At 37.7% G+C, this 13,658-nt stretch overlaps 1 protein-coding gene across 14 annotated transcripts in view; it reads left to right on the forward strand.

Moving 5' to 3' along the window:
• The window catches only part of GRB14 (growth factor receptor bound protein 14), a 75,908-nt gene that overhangs the window by 42,306 nt on the left and 19,944 nt on the right, over positions 1–13,658 (forward strand). For 8 of the 14 annotated variants that reach the window (XR_015698640.1, XR_015698641.1, XM_087730617.1 and 5 more), the window contains 3 exons: positions 1,311–1,485; positions 9,467–9,588; positions 11,564–11,638. The exons of 1 other annotated variant lie outside the window; for it this stretch is intronic. Coding sequence is in view for 11 of the 13 variants with exons in the window: in XM_087730617.1 (XP_087586743.1) it covers positions 1,311–1,485; positions 9,467–9,588; positions 11,564–11,638 (372 nt within the window). In the remaining 2 variants the exon portion in view is untranslated. Of the gene's footprint in view, positions 1–372; positions 791–1,310; positions 1,486–9,466; positions 9,589–11,563; positions 11,639–13,658 lie in introns of all 14 variants that reach the window. 5 more of the 14 variants (XM_087730613.1, XM_087730622.1, XM_087730616.1 and 2 more) reach the window with 2 other exon arrangements.

A 13,658-nucleotide genomic window follows, 5' to 3' on the forward strand; every position in this document is an offset into this window, starting at 1 on the left:
AAGCACTTTTTGGAGATGAACAAGGCCGTCTGTGCTTTAATCTCTATGGGAACTATGTTACTATTCCAACACACAGTACCACAGATAAGAGTTGATCATTGTGTCAGGAGCCTCAATATTTTTCACTTTTTGTGTTTTGTCTACTTTTTAAAAGTGAGAAATAGAGGCAATCTAACAGAGTATTGAGTTTCTTGACTGCTGTGAGGAATATGAAATTATTTTCTACTTGTATACAAAAAAAACCCCTTCTGTGTTGACTTTAATGGGATTAGTCACTGTGCAGAGCTTATGAAGACAGAGCACTAGTGATTTGCATCAATTCCATCCAATCCACTGATTCATCTGATTCATTTGATTCATTCTCCTTCACAGAAAGAAAATACAGAAAAAAACACCTAAATGGTCATGCCTTCTTTCAAACAGTCAGTATGCAACAAGACTTCCTCAGCCTCTCCATCTGAAACTAAGAATAAGCAGGTTTAGCTCCACCTCTTCAAGAACTTAATGGATACCTATTCTTCTGGACTCTAAAATGTGCATCAATGTTGAAAAAGAAATTTTTAACTGAAATTTGAAAGTGAAAATGACAAGGATAAGTCATGAGAGTTTATATTGCCTCCTTCCCCCCCGCAACATACGTAATAGAATGAAGATACTTGGAAAAACTACTGAGATAAAACATGATAAAAATTGTCTACTTTGTGATAAGCTTTTTTGCATGTACATCTTCTAGAACATTTTATTTACTTTCCTGGTCCTCATATGATGTATGGTGTTTTGGATTCTTTATGTATGTAAATATATGCCTTTTTTTTACTCATAGTTCCAGTTCTTGCTTGTCAAAATTTGAAGCAGCTCTGTAGCATCTCCTGTTTTTATTGTCTGTAGAATTGTGAGCATCTCAAATTTGTTTGCTGTTCTCTGAGCTAACTCTAACTTTATCAAATCTTTCTACAGTGCTGCAGTCATAGAGTTCTTGAGTTTCATTGTTTATCCTCTGTGGTTTCTTCTTTAGCTTATATAAGAACATACAGTTTCACCGGGTTTATTTACCTCTCCATTACCATTTTTGTAAAGTGAATGAACCAATCTGTCCAGTGTCCTGTGGCAAGGGATGTCCAGTAACCAAATTTCGAAGTGGGATGTGCTTTGCTCGGCTGTTTTTTCCTCAATTACACTATTGCACTACAGATAAATGGCTCTCTTTAGTATTGCGTCCTATGTGTATACGTTCTTGTCTCAGTCATGAAGCTCAGACAGGAACGTATTTGGACTAACTGAATCAAAGATTAAACTTACGGATATTTTAGCTTTTTTATTTATTGCAGGTAATTAAAGTGTATAGTGAAGATGATACTAGCAGAGCTTTGGAAGTACCAAGTGATATAACAGCCAGGGATGTATGTCAGCTGTTGATATTGAAGAACCACTATATTGATGACCACAGCTGGACTCTATTTGAACAACTTACCCACACAGGTTTAGGTAAGACTAATACTATACAATGGTATGGCAGTAAATAAGGTGTTTGGTTTTCGTTTTCACATAGAAGTACAATTGTAATAGAAAGGCTTGGAAGCAAAATGATGGGAGGGCTTGTGTGAATTTATTCTTGTAGGAGTTTGTTGCTTCTGTTTCTCTTTTTTGGAAGCGTAGCTATAGAAGTACATTTTGTCATAGTACATTTGCCTCACACTGCTTGATCTGCATCTGTAAGAATGATTTGGAAGATGCTGACCATTAAGGTTCTCGCTGCAAATTCTTCCTCATTCTTCCTTGCTTTTCTTTGGCAGTTCTTCCTCTTTTACTGGTATTTCCTGCTTATCTCTAGCAAGAGTTGGGTTATTTTCATTGCAAATAAAATTTTTGTTGTTCCCAACACACCTGAGTGAAATCTCTGACATCAGGGACAGAAGGCAGTTACACAGTGCTATTCTATCTGGACAACAGGACTTAAGTCTTCAGAAACAACATCAAAGTAGGCTGTCAGTGTTTTCCTTCAATACAATCAGCTTGGCTAGATTCATTGTGAACTCTGGGACAGCACTACTTAAAAAGCAAAGCAAAACCATTCTTCTAAACTTCTAGTTATGGACCAGTGAACTGTGTTGAAGTGACTTTATGCTCAGTATTTTAAGTTTCTGGAAACGAAACGCTCTGAACTCCTTCCGCATCATCAGTGTTCGTCTAGTGTAGTAAAAAACCTCTTTTTCTATTATACAGTTTAAAAGGTGTAATCTGAGGTTTCAGATTACAACTATAATTTAAACTTCTGGTCTTTGTTCCTTTTTGTAGTGTATAGATGTAATTTTGCAGTATAAAAACACATTAAAAAAATTAAATATAGGGAGCCTCATGGTTTAGCCGCAGTCAACAACCAAGCACCACAAGAGAGTCTGAAGACCAAAAGTAAGAAAACTCGTGGGTTGAGATAAGAACAGTTTAATATTTGAAATAAAATATGATGATGATGATGATGATGATGATGATGATGATAATAATAATAATAATAATAATAATAATAATAATAATAATAATAATAATAATAATATTGTAATGAAAAGGAAAACAACGAGGGGGAGAGAGAGAGAGCGAAACAAAACCCAGGAAAAACAAGTGATGCAGCCACTCACCACCTGCCGACCAATGCCAAGCCAGTCCCTGAGCAGCAATTGATGCCCCCCCGGCCAACTCCCCCAGTTTATATACTGAGCGTGACGCCATATGGTATGGAACAGCCCTGTGGCCAGTCTGGGTCAGCTGTCCTGGCTGTGCCCCCTCCTGGCTGCTTGTGCACCCGCCAGAGCACGGGAAGCTGAAGAAGTCCTTGACGCTAGTGTAAGCACTACTTAGCAACAACTAAACCATCAGTGTGTTATCAACATTATTCTCATCCTAAATCCAAAACACAGCACTATACCAGCTACTAGGAAGAAAATTAACTCTATCCCAGCCAAAAGCAGGACAGGGAGAAAGGGGATGTTTGCAGAGATGTAAAAAATGCAGAACACAGGAAAGACTTCACTCAGCAAAAGATGAGTTTAGAAGCACACTGCTAGGATGTAGTATTGAACTGATACTCTCGTCAGACAATCTTACTTCTTTTTACAGCACTACATTTCAGTACTGTATTGTGTTTGGTTTTGATAGGGACTTATATCAGAAAAATCCACTAGAAGACAAATGCCATAAAAAAAATCTCATTTTAATTTCATGTCACTCAAAGTTTCCATATTATTCTTGAACTTTGGCACTGTGCTAAATTTACCAAAGGTAGTACTTCTTCTGCAACCTCAAGGGCAGTTCCAGCTGCTAGTGCAAAGTGTGGCTTGAGAAAGAGGACATTTTGGGGGCCTTCCTGCATTAAAATACATAGAAAACTCCTTGGAGTCCTTAATTCTCAGAAGAGACTGCAAGTGGTACCTGGTAATTCCAGTACTGTTGATTTAAAAAAAACCACACCACCAACAAAAAACCAAACACCCCCATACACACACCCCCCATGGATATTTATATATATTTATATGGCTAAAAGCTATTGTTAAACTCCTGTCCTGTGTATGTATCTAGGGAATCTGGACTCATGCATTTGTGTAAAATAAGCTTGACTGTATTATGTTTAACAGCCATATTTTAAAGATGAACTACAAAAGCTAAAACTGTTTTCTGCCCTTTTCTGCTCCTTTATCCTATGAAGGCAGCCACAAACGTTTTTCAATTTTTTTTTCTTGCTTTGTAACATTTCAAAGATATTTATAACCTTTTGCACTGAATGTATCAGTTGTAAGATGCTTCCAGCTCAGAGTAAGGTCAGAGTTAAATCTGGGTCGAGGCTGTAAATGACTGACTGCTACAGAAGAGGAGGTATAAAAATGGCTTTAGACAACACTACTATATAAATAGTAGAAGTGTTTTCTGTATTTTATAGTGTGGCTGGTGTTTAAGTAGTGTAGTAACTATTGAAGAAGACACTTTTGACAAACCATGCCAGAACAATAGTGGCATTGTTTCTCCAGGTTTATTTATTTGCGTGATACATTTTTTGTCAAATAGTGCTTCAGTCTGAAGGATTTCTTGAAAGATTTCAATGTCAAATCATTAGTGAAATTGCTTTTCCTAAGATTCTGAAATTCTCAAAATTGCTGGCGTGCAGGTCTGAAGACCTGCATTCACCATACAGTCTTCTGATTGCTCCAGCTGCTTTGGGCAGAGTTTTAGAAAAAGGTGAATTGTTCATTTTTAAAATAAAATTATTTCCTAGATGACGAGGATGGCAATTCAACATTACTAGCCAAGGAGAGGAACAACTTGAGAGGCCTTTTTTTTTTTTTTTTTTTTTTTTAATAATACTGAATAGTAATGGATTTATTTTTATGATACTGTTAGATCTGGTTTTGTTTGAAAGGTTTAACATACTGATCTTGACTTGCATTAAGTATATTCTTAAGCACTGGATGAGTAGCATGAACAAATATTTTTCAAATGATTATTTAGTTTTGTACTGTTTGCTATTTCTTATTCTGTTGTATGTTTTACCTAAGGAAATCTGGACAGTCTTTTTCTGCTTCCAAGTTAAATGAATGGTTACAGAAAGGAGAAGTACTGTAAGTGAGTGTGTGTCTGTGTAAATTCCAGTATGATGGGGATTAATAATTAATTCATCAATTAGTGAACATTTTCTTTAATACCTAACAGCTGTCTGAATATTCCTGAATTAGATATGATTGCATGAATCTTAGTGAGCTGAGCACAGTGTTCTCCTTTTATTCAAGACCACAAGTGGTGTTCCCCAGGGCTCAGTACTAGGGCCAGTCCTCTTCAGTATCTTTATCGATGATCTGGATGAGGGGATCAAGTGCACCCTCAGTAAGTTTGCAGATGACACTAAGTTGGGCAGGAGTGTTGACCTGCTGGAGGGTAGGAAGGCCCTGCAGAGGGACCTGGACAGGCTGGATCAATGGGCCGAGGCCAACTGTATGAGGTTCAACAAGGCTCAGTGCCGGGTCCTGCACTTGAGTCACAACAACCCCATGCAACGCTACAGGCTTGGGGTAGAGTGACTGGAGAGCTGCCTGGCAGAAAAGGACCTGGGGGTGTTGGTCAACAGCTGCCTGAACATGAGCCAGCAGTGTGCTCAGGTGGCCAAGAGGGCCAACAGCATCCTGGCTTGTATCAGGAATAGTGTGGCCAGCAGGACCAGGGAGGTGATAGTGCCCCTGTACTCGGCACTGGTGAGGCCGCACCTCGAGCACTGTGTTCAGTTTTGGGCCCCTCCCTACAAGAAGGACATTGAGGTGCTGGAGCGTGTCCAAAGAAGGGCAACAAAGCTGGTGAAGGGTCTAGAGCACAAGTCTTATGAGGAGCGGCTGAGGGAGCTGGGGTTGTTTAGCCTGGAGAAGAGGAGGCTGAGGGGAGACCTTACCGCTCTCTACAACTACCTGAAAAGAGGTTGTAGCAAGGTGGGGGTCAGCCTCTTCTCCCAAGTAACAAGCAATAGGACAAGAGGAAATGGCCTCAAGCTGCGCCAGGAGAGGTTTAGATTGGATATTAGGAAAAGCTTCTTCCCTGAAAAGGTAGTCAGGCATTGGAACAGGCTGCCCAGGGAAGTGGTTGAGTCCCCATCCCTGGTGGTATTTAAAAGATGTGTAGATGTGGTTCTTAGGGACGCGGTTTAGTGGTGGACTTGGCAGTGATAGGTTAATGGTTGGACTCAATGATCTTAAGGGTCTTTTCCAACCTAAAGGATTCTATGATTCTAGGACAGATGTTAATTACAGCACTGGAGTGTGCCTTCATTGCTGTGTGGAGGTATCTGCATGTGAAGGTTAAAAAAGAAAAAAAAATCCCACCCAAAAGAAAGCATAGAACGAGGATTGTATATTTCTGTTTTCACAAACCTGTATGACCTTTAGCATGGAACTATATTGTTGAACATTAAGCATGGTCGTGTCCTCACTGCATTGCATGGCAAGTGCTGACCAGGTGGTGTTGACTCGGGGTGAGTGGGCAGGTGAGATGGTTCCTCCACCCGTGCCACTTCCCGGTGGGTGCACCCCATCTGCCTCCTTTGGGGCACCCATGCTGCGCACAGCCCGTTGCCATAGCCTCACCACCCGGATGCTCAGCCTTCCTACCTACCTCCAAAGTTTTGCAGTAGCCTGGGCTCTATTTCAAATATCGGAAGTACGATGATTATTACAGCACTATAAATTGCAATATATTTCAGAACTGTGTGCTTCTGGTATGTGTCCTTTTTGTCCCAAGCTATTGAATTCAAAGAAATTCTTGGATGTTTTTCACCTTGTCTAAGATTATTGAAGGCAGCTGAGGTATGCCGAGATTTGAATGATGCCATATCATCCCTACCACCAGGTACCTTAGTGTTGGAGTCCCATACTTCCACTGCAATTCCCCTGTACAGGGCAGGCTGTGAAAACAGATCAGTTTTCTGTAGGTGTTCTCCTTTTCAAGGAAAACACTGTCTTCATCCTGAAATTTTTCATTTTCTAGTGAGAAATCTTTGTGTTGGCTGTAAACAGTTCTTCATTTGCTTCTACAGCTCAATAGACGTGCTCTAGGGCTCCTCATTTTGATTTCACTATCTGCATTCTTTTAGGTAGCCTGCGGGAAGGCTCACAAAGCACTGTCTGTGCAGTAGTATGGGGCAATGGCTTCTCTGTTTTTTATTTAGTTTAAATTTTTTTCCCACTCTGGGTGGCAAGAGAGGAGGCTATTTGAAATGTTTTCTGTCATGCACTTCAGTATTAGATCTTCTTTCATGTGCTTTAGTTACTTCCCATAGTTCAGGAGACTGTTTTGGACTGTAGCAGGTGCTCCTCACATTAGAGATAGTAATAGTAGTGAGAGGGTAGAGAGAAAGGTAGAAACTCTCCAGTCTAGCTGGAAGAGAAAAAATGATCTAACTAAACCCAAGTGCAGCTTTTTCATGGCAACATTTAGGGATTTGATTACAGGGCTGTGTTTTGGAGGGCACTAACTCAGTGTTTCTGTTCCTTCAAGAAAGTTGAATCAATTGTAAAATACTCCGTGTTGTGACGCCTTAAAAGTAAAGAATTAACAGCATCCTTATCCATCCACTGGGGTGATGCAGAATGTCTTATTTTTGTACCAAGAAGTAAGTCTTGAGGAAATGGTATTTTCTTAAATGTCACAATGCCAAGCATTTAAGTTTTAAATGTCATCCCAGAGGAGCATTTTCTCTCTATAAAATTGAAAGGAAAAAGAAATGCTGGTTTTGAGTAAGAGCTTCAGTTCTTTAGTGTCTCTTTACTCCTGCATCTGAAGAATGTGTTTTGGAGTAAAGCAGCCTGTACAAGATTTTAAAATGATCACTTTTCTTTCAGTATTTTTGGGGTATTTTTTGTTTTCTGAATTGCTTTATGTTTTTATTTGCTTCACTTGATCTGGTTACAAAATGTGAGTTTCATGTGGCATCCGTAATCTCTGATTTATAAGCTCAAGAATGAGCTAAATTTAACGAAGAATGAGATAAATTCAATGGAAGTTTAACTTTTCCCTACTTGATCTGTAGATCATGAGAGTGCTTTGTCTTCTGCTAGTTGTGAGCTTGATATTTTCTTACTGGGGTGAAATTTAGCTGTATGAGTGTGTTGTCTCTAAATTTGCTAGCTGGAAACTTCCAGAAGCAGCTTATAGATTTGCAGGCTACAATAAGGCTCTTACCCACCAGATTGGACAGTGCAGAAGCATGAAGCAGTGACTGGCGAAAGAGGTGGCAAGAGAAGATCAATAAAAAGATGCTGTAGTTCTAAAGAGGCTTTAATGATTTCAAATTTGAGGTTTGATTTTTATCTCTTAGAATGTTGTGCGTGCTACACTTTATGAAAGTTAGGCTCTTCGTTTAGCCAGGACCACTTTAAAGGATTTACCATTTATATTAATTTCATGTTATGCCTAATTAAGTTTTTTTAAAAAATCTATACTATTCTTTAATCTGTTATGATTTTTTATAAAGTTTCTAACAACAGGCAGTTATATGAGAGCATCAACATTAATTTAAAGTTTATCATAAGTTCCCGTGTGATAATGCAAGGAAGTGTAGAAAATGTGATCTGAAAATCGTGAGTTACATGGTTTTTATAATATATTTTTAATTGCCTTTTCCCTTTGAAACCATGATCAGAATTAGATATTAAAACCCTGTAATTGGCAGGGAGACATAAGTTTAGATCTCAAACCTATTCTTAACCTGTAACTCATTGTTGGAGTGTAATTTAAATTTGGAGGTGCTAATGATCATTTAAATGAAATCTACAACTTTGTTCAACTCCGTCTTGTTCTCATTAGTTTCAGTCCACAACAAAGTACAAGTGGCCACAAAAACTGTATACTCATTTGAAAGTATGTTCATCCTTTTTTTGTAACATGATTTCATAAGCTGCTGAAGTTTATTAAAAAAAAAAAAAAGTCAGTAGAAGTGATATTGTACAGAAATTATCCATAGTCTTTCAGGATTTATGCTTAACTTCCTGCACTATGAGTAGTCCCATTGCATTACTCAGAGTATGCAATATGTAAACATACACAACTCATCTACAGGAAAGTTCTATATCTTTCCTCTAAGTGCATTTCATATTGCTGTAAAATCGAAAAATTCACTTACGAATCTGAGCAGCAGAAGCATTCTAAAGCAGTGATAATACCAATTCTGAACGCCACTGCTGTGGTACGAATAACTGAATTCTTTGCCTTTTCTTCCCCTCACCCCACTGCAAAGCCAAACTACACATTAGGATTCACTTTGTAGGTTTTTTTTTTTGTTTCGTTTTCTTTTTTAGTTTTTTTCATGGCTTACTTTTACCATTCCTGTTGCATATGCTAGTTCTACGGCTGCTAAAATTCTCATGATCCCTGGTTTGTGCAAAAACATTAAAACACTGAAATGCCCTAAGTTCATTTGCAGTTTCAGAAGTGCTTCAGGCCATAGTAGGGACCTGAGGAGAAGACAACAAATTAATGCTTTTCTATATTACAGATAACTTTCACTTTACGAATGATGCATTAGAGAAAGGAGAGTTAGAAAGACATTCCTGACACCCCAGACAGGCTGAGTGAATGGTTAAAGTGGTCTGCTGCCTGCTGTCCCATGTGTCACACAGCAGTTCCTGGTTTCTGCAGGGCTATGAAATGGAATAAAGCCCTCAGCTGCCCCTGTAATAGAAAACCACAAAACATGAGCAAAAAACCCCACGTGTGACCTACCTCAGAAGTTGGGCCCTACTAAGGTGGAACAGTAACTTGATGTAACGTAGACCTGATTAACGGACTGTTTCAGATTGCTTGTTTCATGTTTTGTATTCATGCAGATTAATTTAATTTAATAATATTTTTATTTTCTGACTTTGGTGTTTTCATATTCTACTCCTAGGCTCTTAGGTGCAGGTTATGTGTCACTTTTTTTTTAATTTGTTTGGGTTTTTTACAGGAAGAGCTATAGAGGACCATGAATTAGTGATGGAAGTCCAGTCAAATTGGGTAATGGAAGAGGAAAACAAACTGTATTTTAGAAAAAATTATGCCAAGTATGAGTTTTTTAAAAATCCACTGGTAAGTCCTAACGTTATATCTATGAAGTGGTGCAATTGCTGTTGCTGCAAAATAGTCTTTTCTGTTACACACAGATAGGCACAGTGTAAAGCTGTTAGTGTAACATGAGTCAAAAGGAATAACTGGGAGGGAATATATGGGATATAGGAATATATTGTAGTGTGTGTAACTGTTGGCCGGTCCCTTTGTAGCAATTGTAAAACATCCATGTTAATACTTTTTTTTTTTTGGGTGAGGGGGGCAGACATGGGTTTAATTTTATTGGAAGTTTGCACGTGGACCTACGACAAAACAAAATTTTTGAAATTGAGTGAGGTTTCCATGAAGTGACAACAAAATATAAAATGAAGCAGTGTGAGGAGGGGCATCTGTAGCAAAGATGATTTTATTTTAAAGTCAAAATCGAATGTTATGGCCCAGTGCTGCCCAATGGCAGCTTCTCACAGCTGCAGCTAAATGACAACTGACACAAAAGGCCATGAGCAGACATAACCTATTAGGAGTAAGTGAAAGTGAAGCCAAAGTTAGTGTATGTAAGGAATGTAAAGAGAGCAGAGACAACTCGTAACTCAAGGATGTTGCCAAAGGTTAATGCTGCTGATTCAGACCTTGGCTGATGGCAAAAGCCGTGGAAGCAGTCCTGGCTCAGCAGGAGAAACTCACCATCTGGTTGCTCAAATGCATGGTGTATTTTGGATCACTCCTAACGCTGTCTCTTATAAAGCCAGCTTGTTTCAGATGTCAAAGGGAGAAATAGCAGAAATGTATGAGGACTTGAAAGGTGAAAAGTGGAAGGGAACTCAAATTATCTACCTGTGAAAAGGATGAAAAGGTAAATATTAAGATACCAAAAGATATAAGAGATCTGAGGGGTTTTTATTCTTGCTCCACTTGTGTTTCTCTGGGCAAATCATGTACTCCCCTGACATGGAGATATCATTGCAGTAGTGAAAAATTGTAAGCTTGAGATGGTCTACAGTTAGTAGAGAAGCTTTCAAAGAATAAGTATGTTTGTGTATTGGTTAACCAGTGAGTGGAACCAGCTGTGGAGTGTGGCAGACATGCAGCTATGGCTAGCGTCAGCAGCTGTGGCTAATCAGAGTCCTTACTCTTCCTGTTGAGTCATTCTTTTAGGTACTCTGGTCCCAGGTGTAGGAAGAATGCTTTATCAGAAATAAGTTGATAGGAATTAACCCTACCGGTAGTTCAGTTTTATTAAAAATGAAAATCAGTGGACATTGGATGGTCAAGGGAATATTAGCTTCAGATTTGTCCAAGCCTTGAGAAAACGTTATTAGTAATGGTCAAACTCTTGGCTGGTTCATATCTGCATGACTATATTGAGCTCCCCAGCTGCAGCTGACCCATAAATTACCTCTTGAGCTTTCCTTGATAATGAAATTGGCACTTTAAATATGGACTTCTTAAGCACACCATATTGATGTAGTCAGATTTTGATATTAATTCATATTCATATCATACAATATGGACAATTAAAAAAAAAACAACTGAGAGAACTTGTTCTCTATTAATGGAAGCTATTCTGAAATATTTTACTGGGTTTCTAGTGTAATAAAAACAATAGAAAACAATAGATTTTTCAGCATCTTGGTGTATATCCTCCCTACTTTATAGCGTATTGAAGCCCCAGGCAAGCTTATATGTCAACAGCAATAGAAATTACTGCTAGAAAGACAGCGCTAAGGGCCAAGTACTGCAGTATGACTTGCACTGGTGTTTGAAACCCCATTGCTTCCAGAAACCATTGATGTTTTCTCAAAATTCTAAGTTTTCCAGAAAATAATATATAGGATGTCACAAATTTAGGAGTGATATTAAGGTAAGCTTAAATTATTGGATCAAAGAATCCGCAGTGTCTTGCACTGCGCTGAGAACTTTAACTGTATGTCCAAAAGAGATAGCAAGTTTTATATTTATTTTTATGGAACTTTGATACAAGTTATTGTTGTTACAGAGCTTTTTTCCAGATCATATGATATCTTTTCCAAGTGAGACCAATGCAGCTGTAAGCCACTCTGGGATATTACAGGTATGTAATCTTTGAATGAAGACGAGACAGCATAGCTCAGAATTTCCTGCTGTCTGTGTTGTGTGAGCATAGCTCTTTGTCACTCTTGGATCTGTTGCTAGGTTTTGAATAACTCAAAACATGGTTAATACTTTTTCTTCCTTATGAGATATGATGTGTCCCTTCCAGACAGTTATTATATGCCCACACTTGGAAACTTGCATATTCTTTCAGAATCAAGGGGTGCCAAACCAGACAAAATGTAGTAAAAAAGGTTAATACCTTTATTGGTTATTTCAGGTGAAAGACCGTGTTTCCTTAAAAAGGTACAGTACTCAACACATACTTAACAGCAGGCCTTGGTAGAATATTGAGGAACTGGGAATGCGATACAAATGGATATAAAAAAGAGTTAAATGGTTAAACTGCATGAGTAGAAAATTTAGACTGACTAGTATGATTTGTTAGCTTGAAGGCTACTGTAGCCTCAAAAAAAATATATGGTAGGTCACTCAGTGTTAGTCATCTTTTAAGTGGACACAAGATTTTAATTTACAGTGGGAATAATTTCACAGAATGACTGTATCGGGGATCATCGTCTTACTTCTCAAAGAGGGGATAAATGAGTAATAAAGGTGGAAACATAGACATCACTCGTTTGCTTGTCACTAGAAAAATTAATTAATAGAAGAACTTTCACTGGTCTTAAGACAACAACCCTATGTGTGAGTTTTGGGGATAAAGAATGATTGGAAAGGCAAGATAATAACACAAGATATTTAAGATAGAACTAAAAGAAATATAGAAATTACAATTTATTTTTTTTTTTTGCATCTGTATAATAAATTCTACCTTAGCATCTACCAGTAAATGAAAAATGTTAAAGAACTAATTATCAAAACATTCTTCTGTGTTAAATAGTTATATCCTTATAGAAGTGGATGTTAGTCAGGAGGTTAAGATTATCCCAAATATAGTAAAAAATGTTTCAAATCAAATTTAGTTGACACATGCTAGGTTCTGTAAATAATTTTTACAAACCTGAATAAAAACTTTGTAATCTCAAAAGGTGCTGCATATCTGATGAAAATTGATTCACTTTTGCTACCTAAATAGCAAATAGATTTTGCAGTCTAACATGAACATTTAATTTAGAAAATCTTGTCCCCTGTGTTAATAGAACTTAATATTTTTTGCTTGCAAATTTAATTTGGTCATTTGAAAAAATAATAAAAAGACATTCATAATGGAACTGTTTGCCATATATTCTTGCACAGAACTTCCTTAAGCCCATGTTGTGATATGTAGAACGTGTGCAGAGCTTGTGGGTAAGATTAAGACTCATTCTAAATATATATAGTTACATCCCATTTTGATAGCTTGAAAAATTTGTTACAAACTCTCCTCTGTTGCTATTTTGTGTTTTATTGTCTGTTTAATTGTATTTTGTCGAATAAAACTTATTAGGCACAAAGTAGAGAATACCTTTGTGGATTGTGCAGCTGTTCTGCACATTTCAGCAGAAGCGGTTGGGTAAATTGTTTACAGTGTGTAACTACTTCCTTGGAAACTTTCATTAAGACAAGTTAATGGGCTTGCATTATTATTTGTGATGTGGTTGGTCAAGTATCAAGAGAGATATTAGTTTTAACAACTCAGTGCTTACAGATGATTAAAAAATCACTTCTGATATTTTTATAGCTTTTTGTGGATTGAGCTGTAAGCAAGTAAAATGTTTTTCAAGTATGTTTTTCTTGACTTTCATTGAAAGTGAAAGAGCGATTATTTTGGCTGATGACTTTAAATCAGAGCATCTAAATAGCCTCAAAACAAAAATAAAATTTACCTGTCGCCTATCCATTTAGCATGTGCTAAGTAAAATTACTAGGTCTGACATATACCAAATGTCTATGTATACCCAAGAAAGAGGTTTAATCTCTGCCATGACGATCTTTAGCCTAAAAAAAGTGCCTCACTGTATTGATTGGAGTATGGCTGCTCTGAGACACAACACTCTATTTACAGGTCTAGCAGTAGGCAG

The sequence above is a fragment of the Nipponia nippon genome, unplaced genomic scaffold, assembly GCF_047370975.1.
Source record: "Nipponia nippon isolate SJK-2023a ecotype South Korea unplaced genomic scaffold, ASM4737097v1 scaffold_5, whole genome shotgun sequence".
Taxonomy (NCBI): Eukaryota; Metazoa; Chordata; class Aves; order Pelecaniformes; family Threskiornithidae; genus Nipponia; species Nipponia nippon.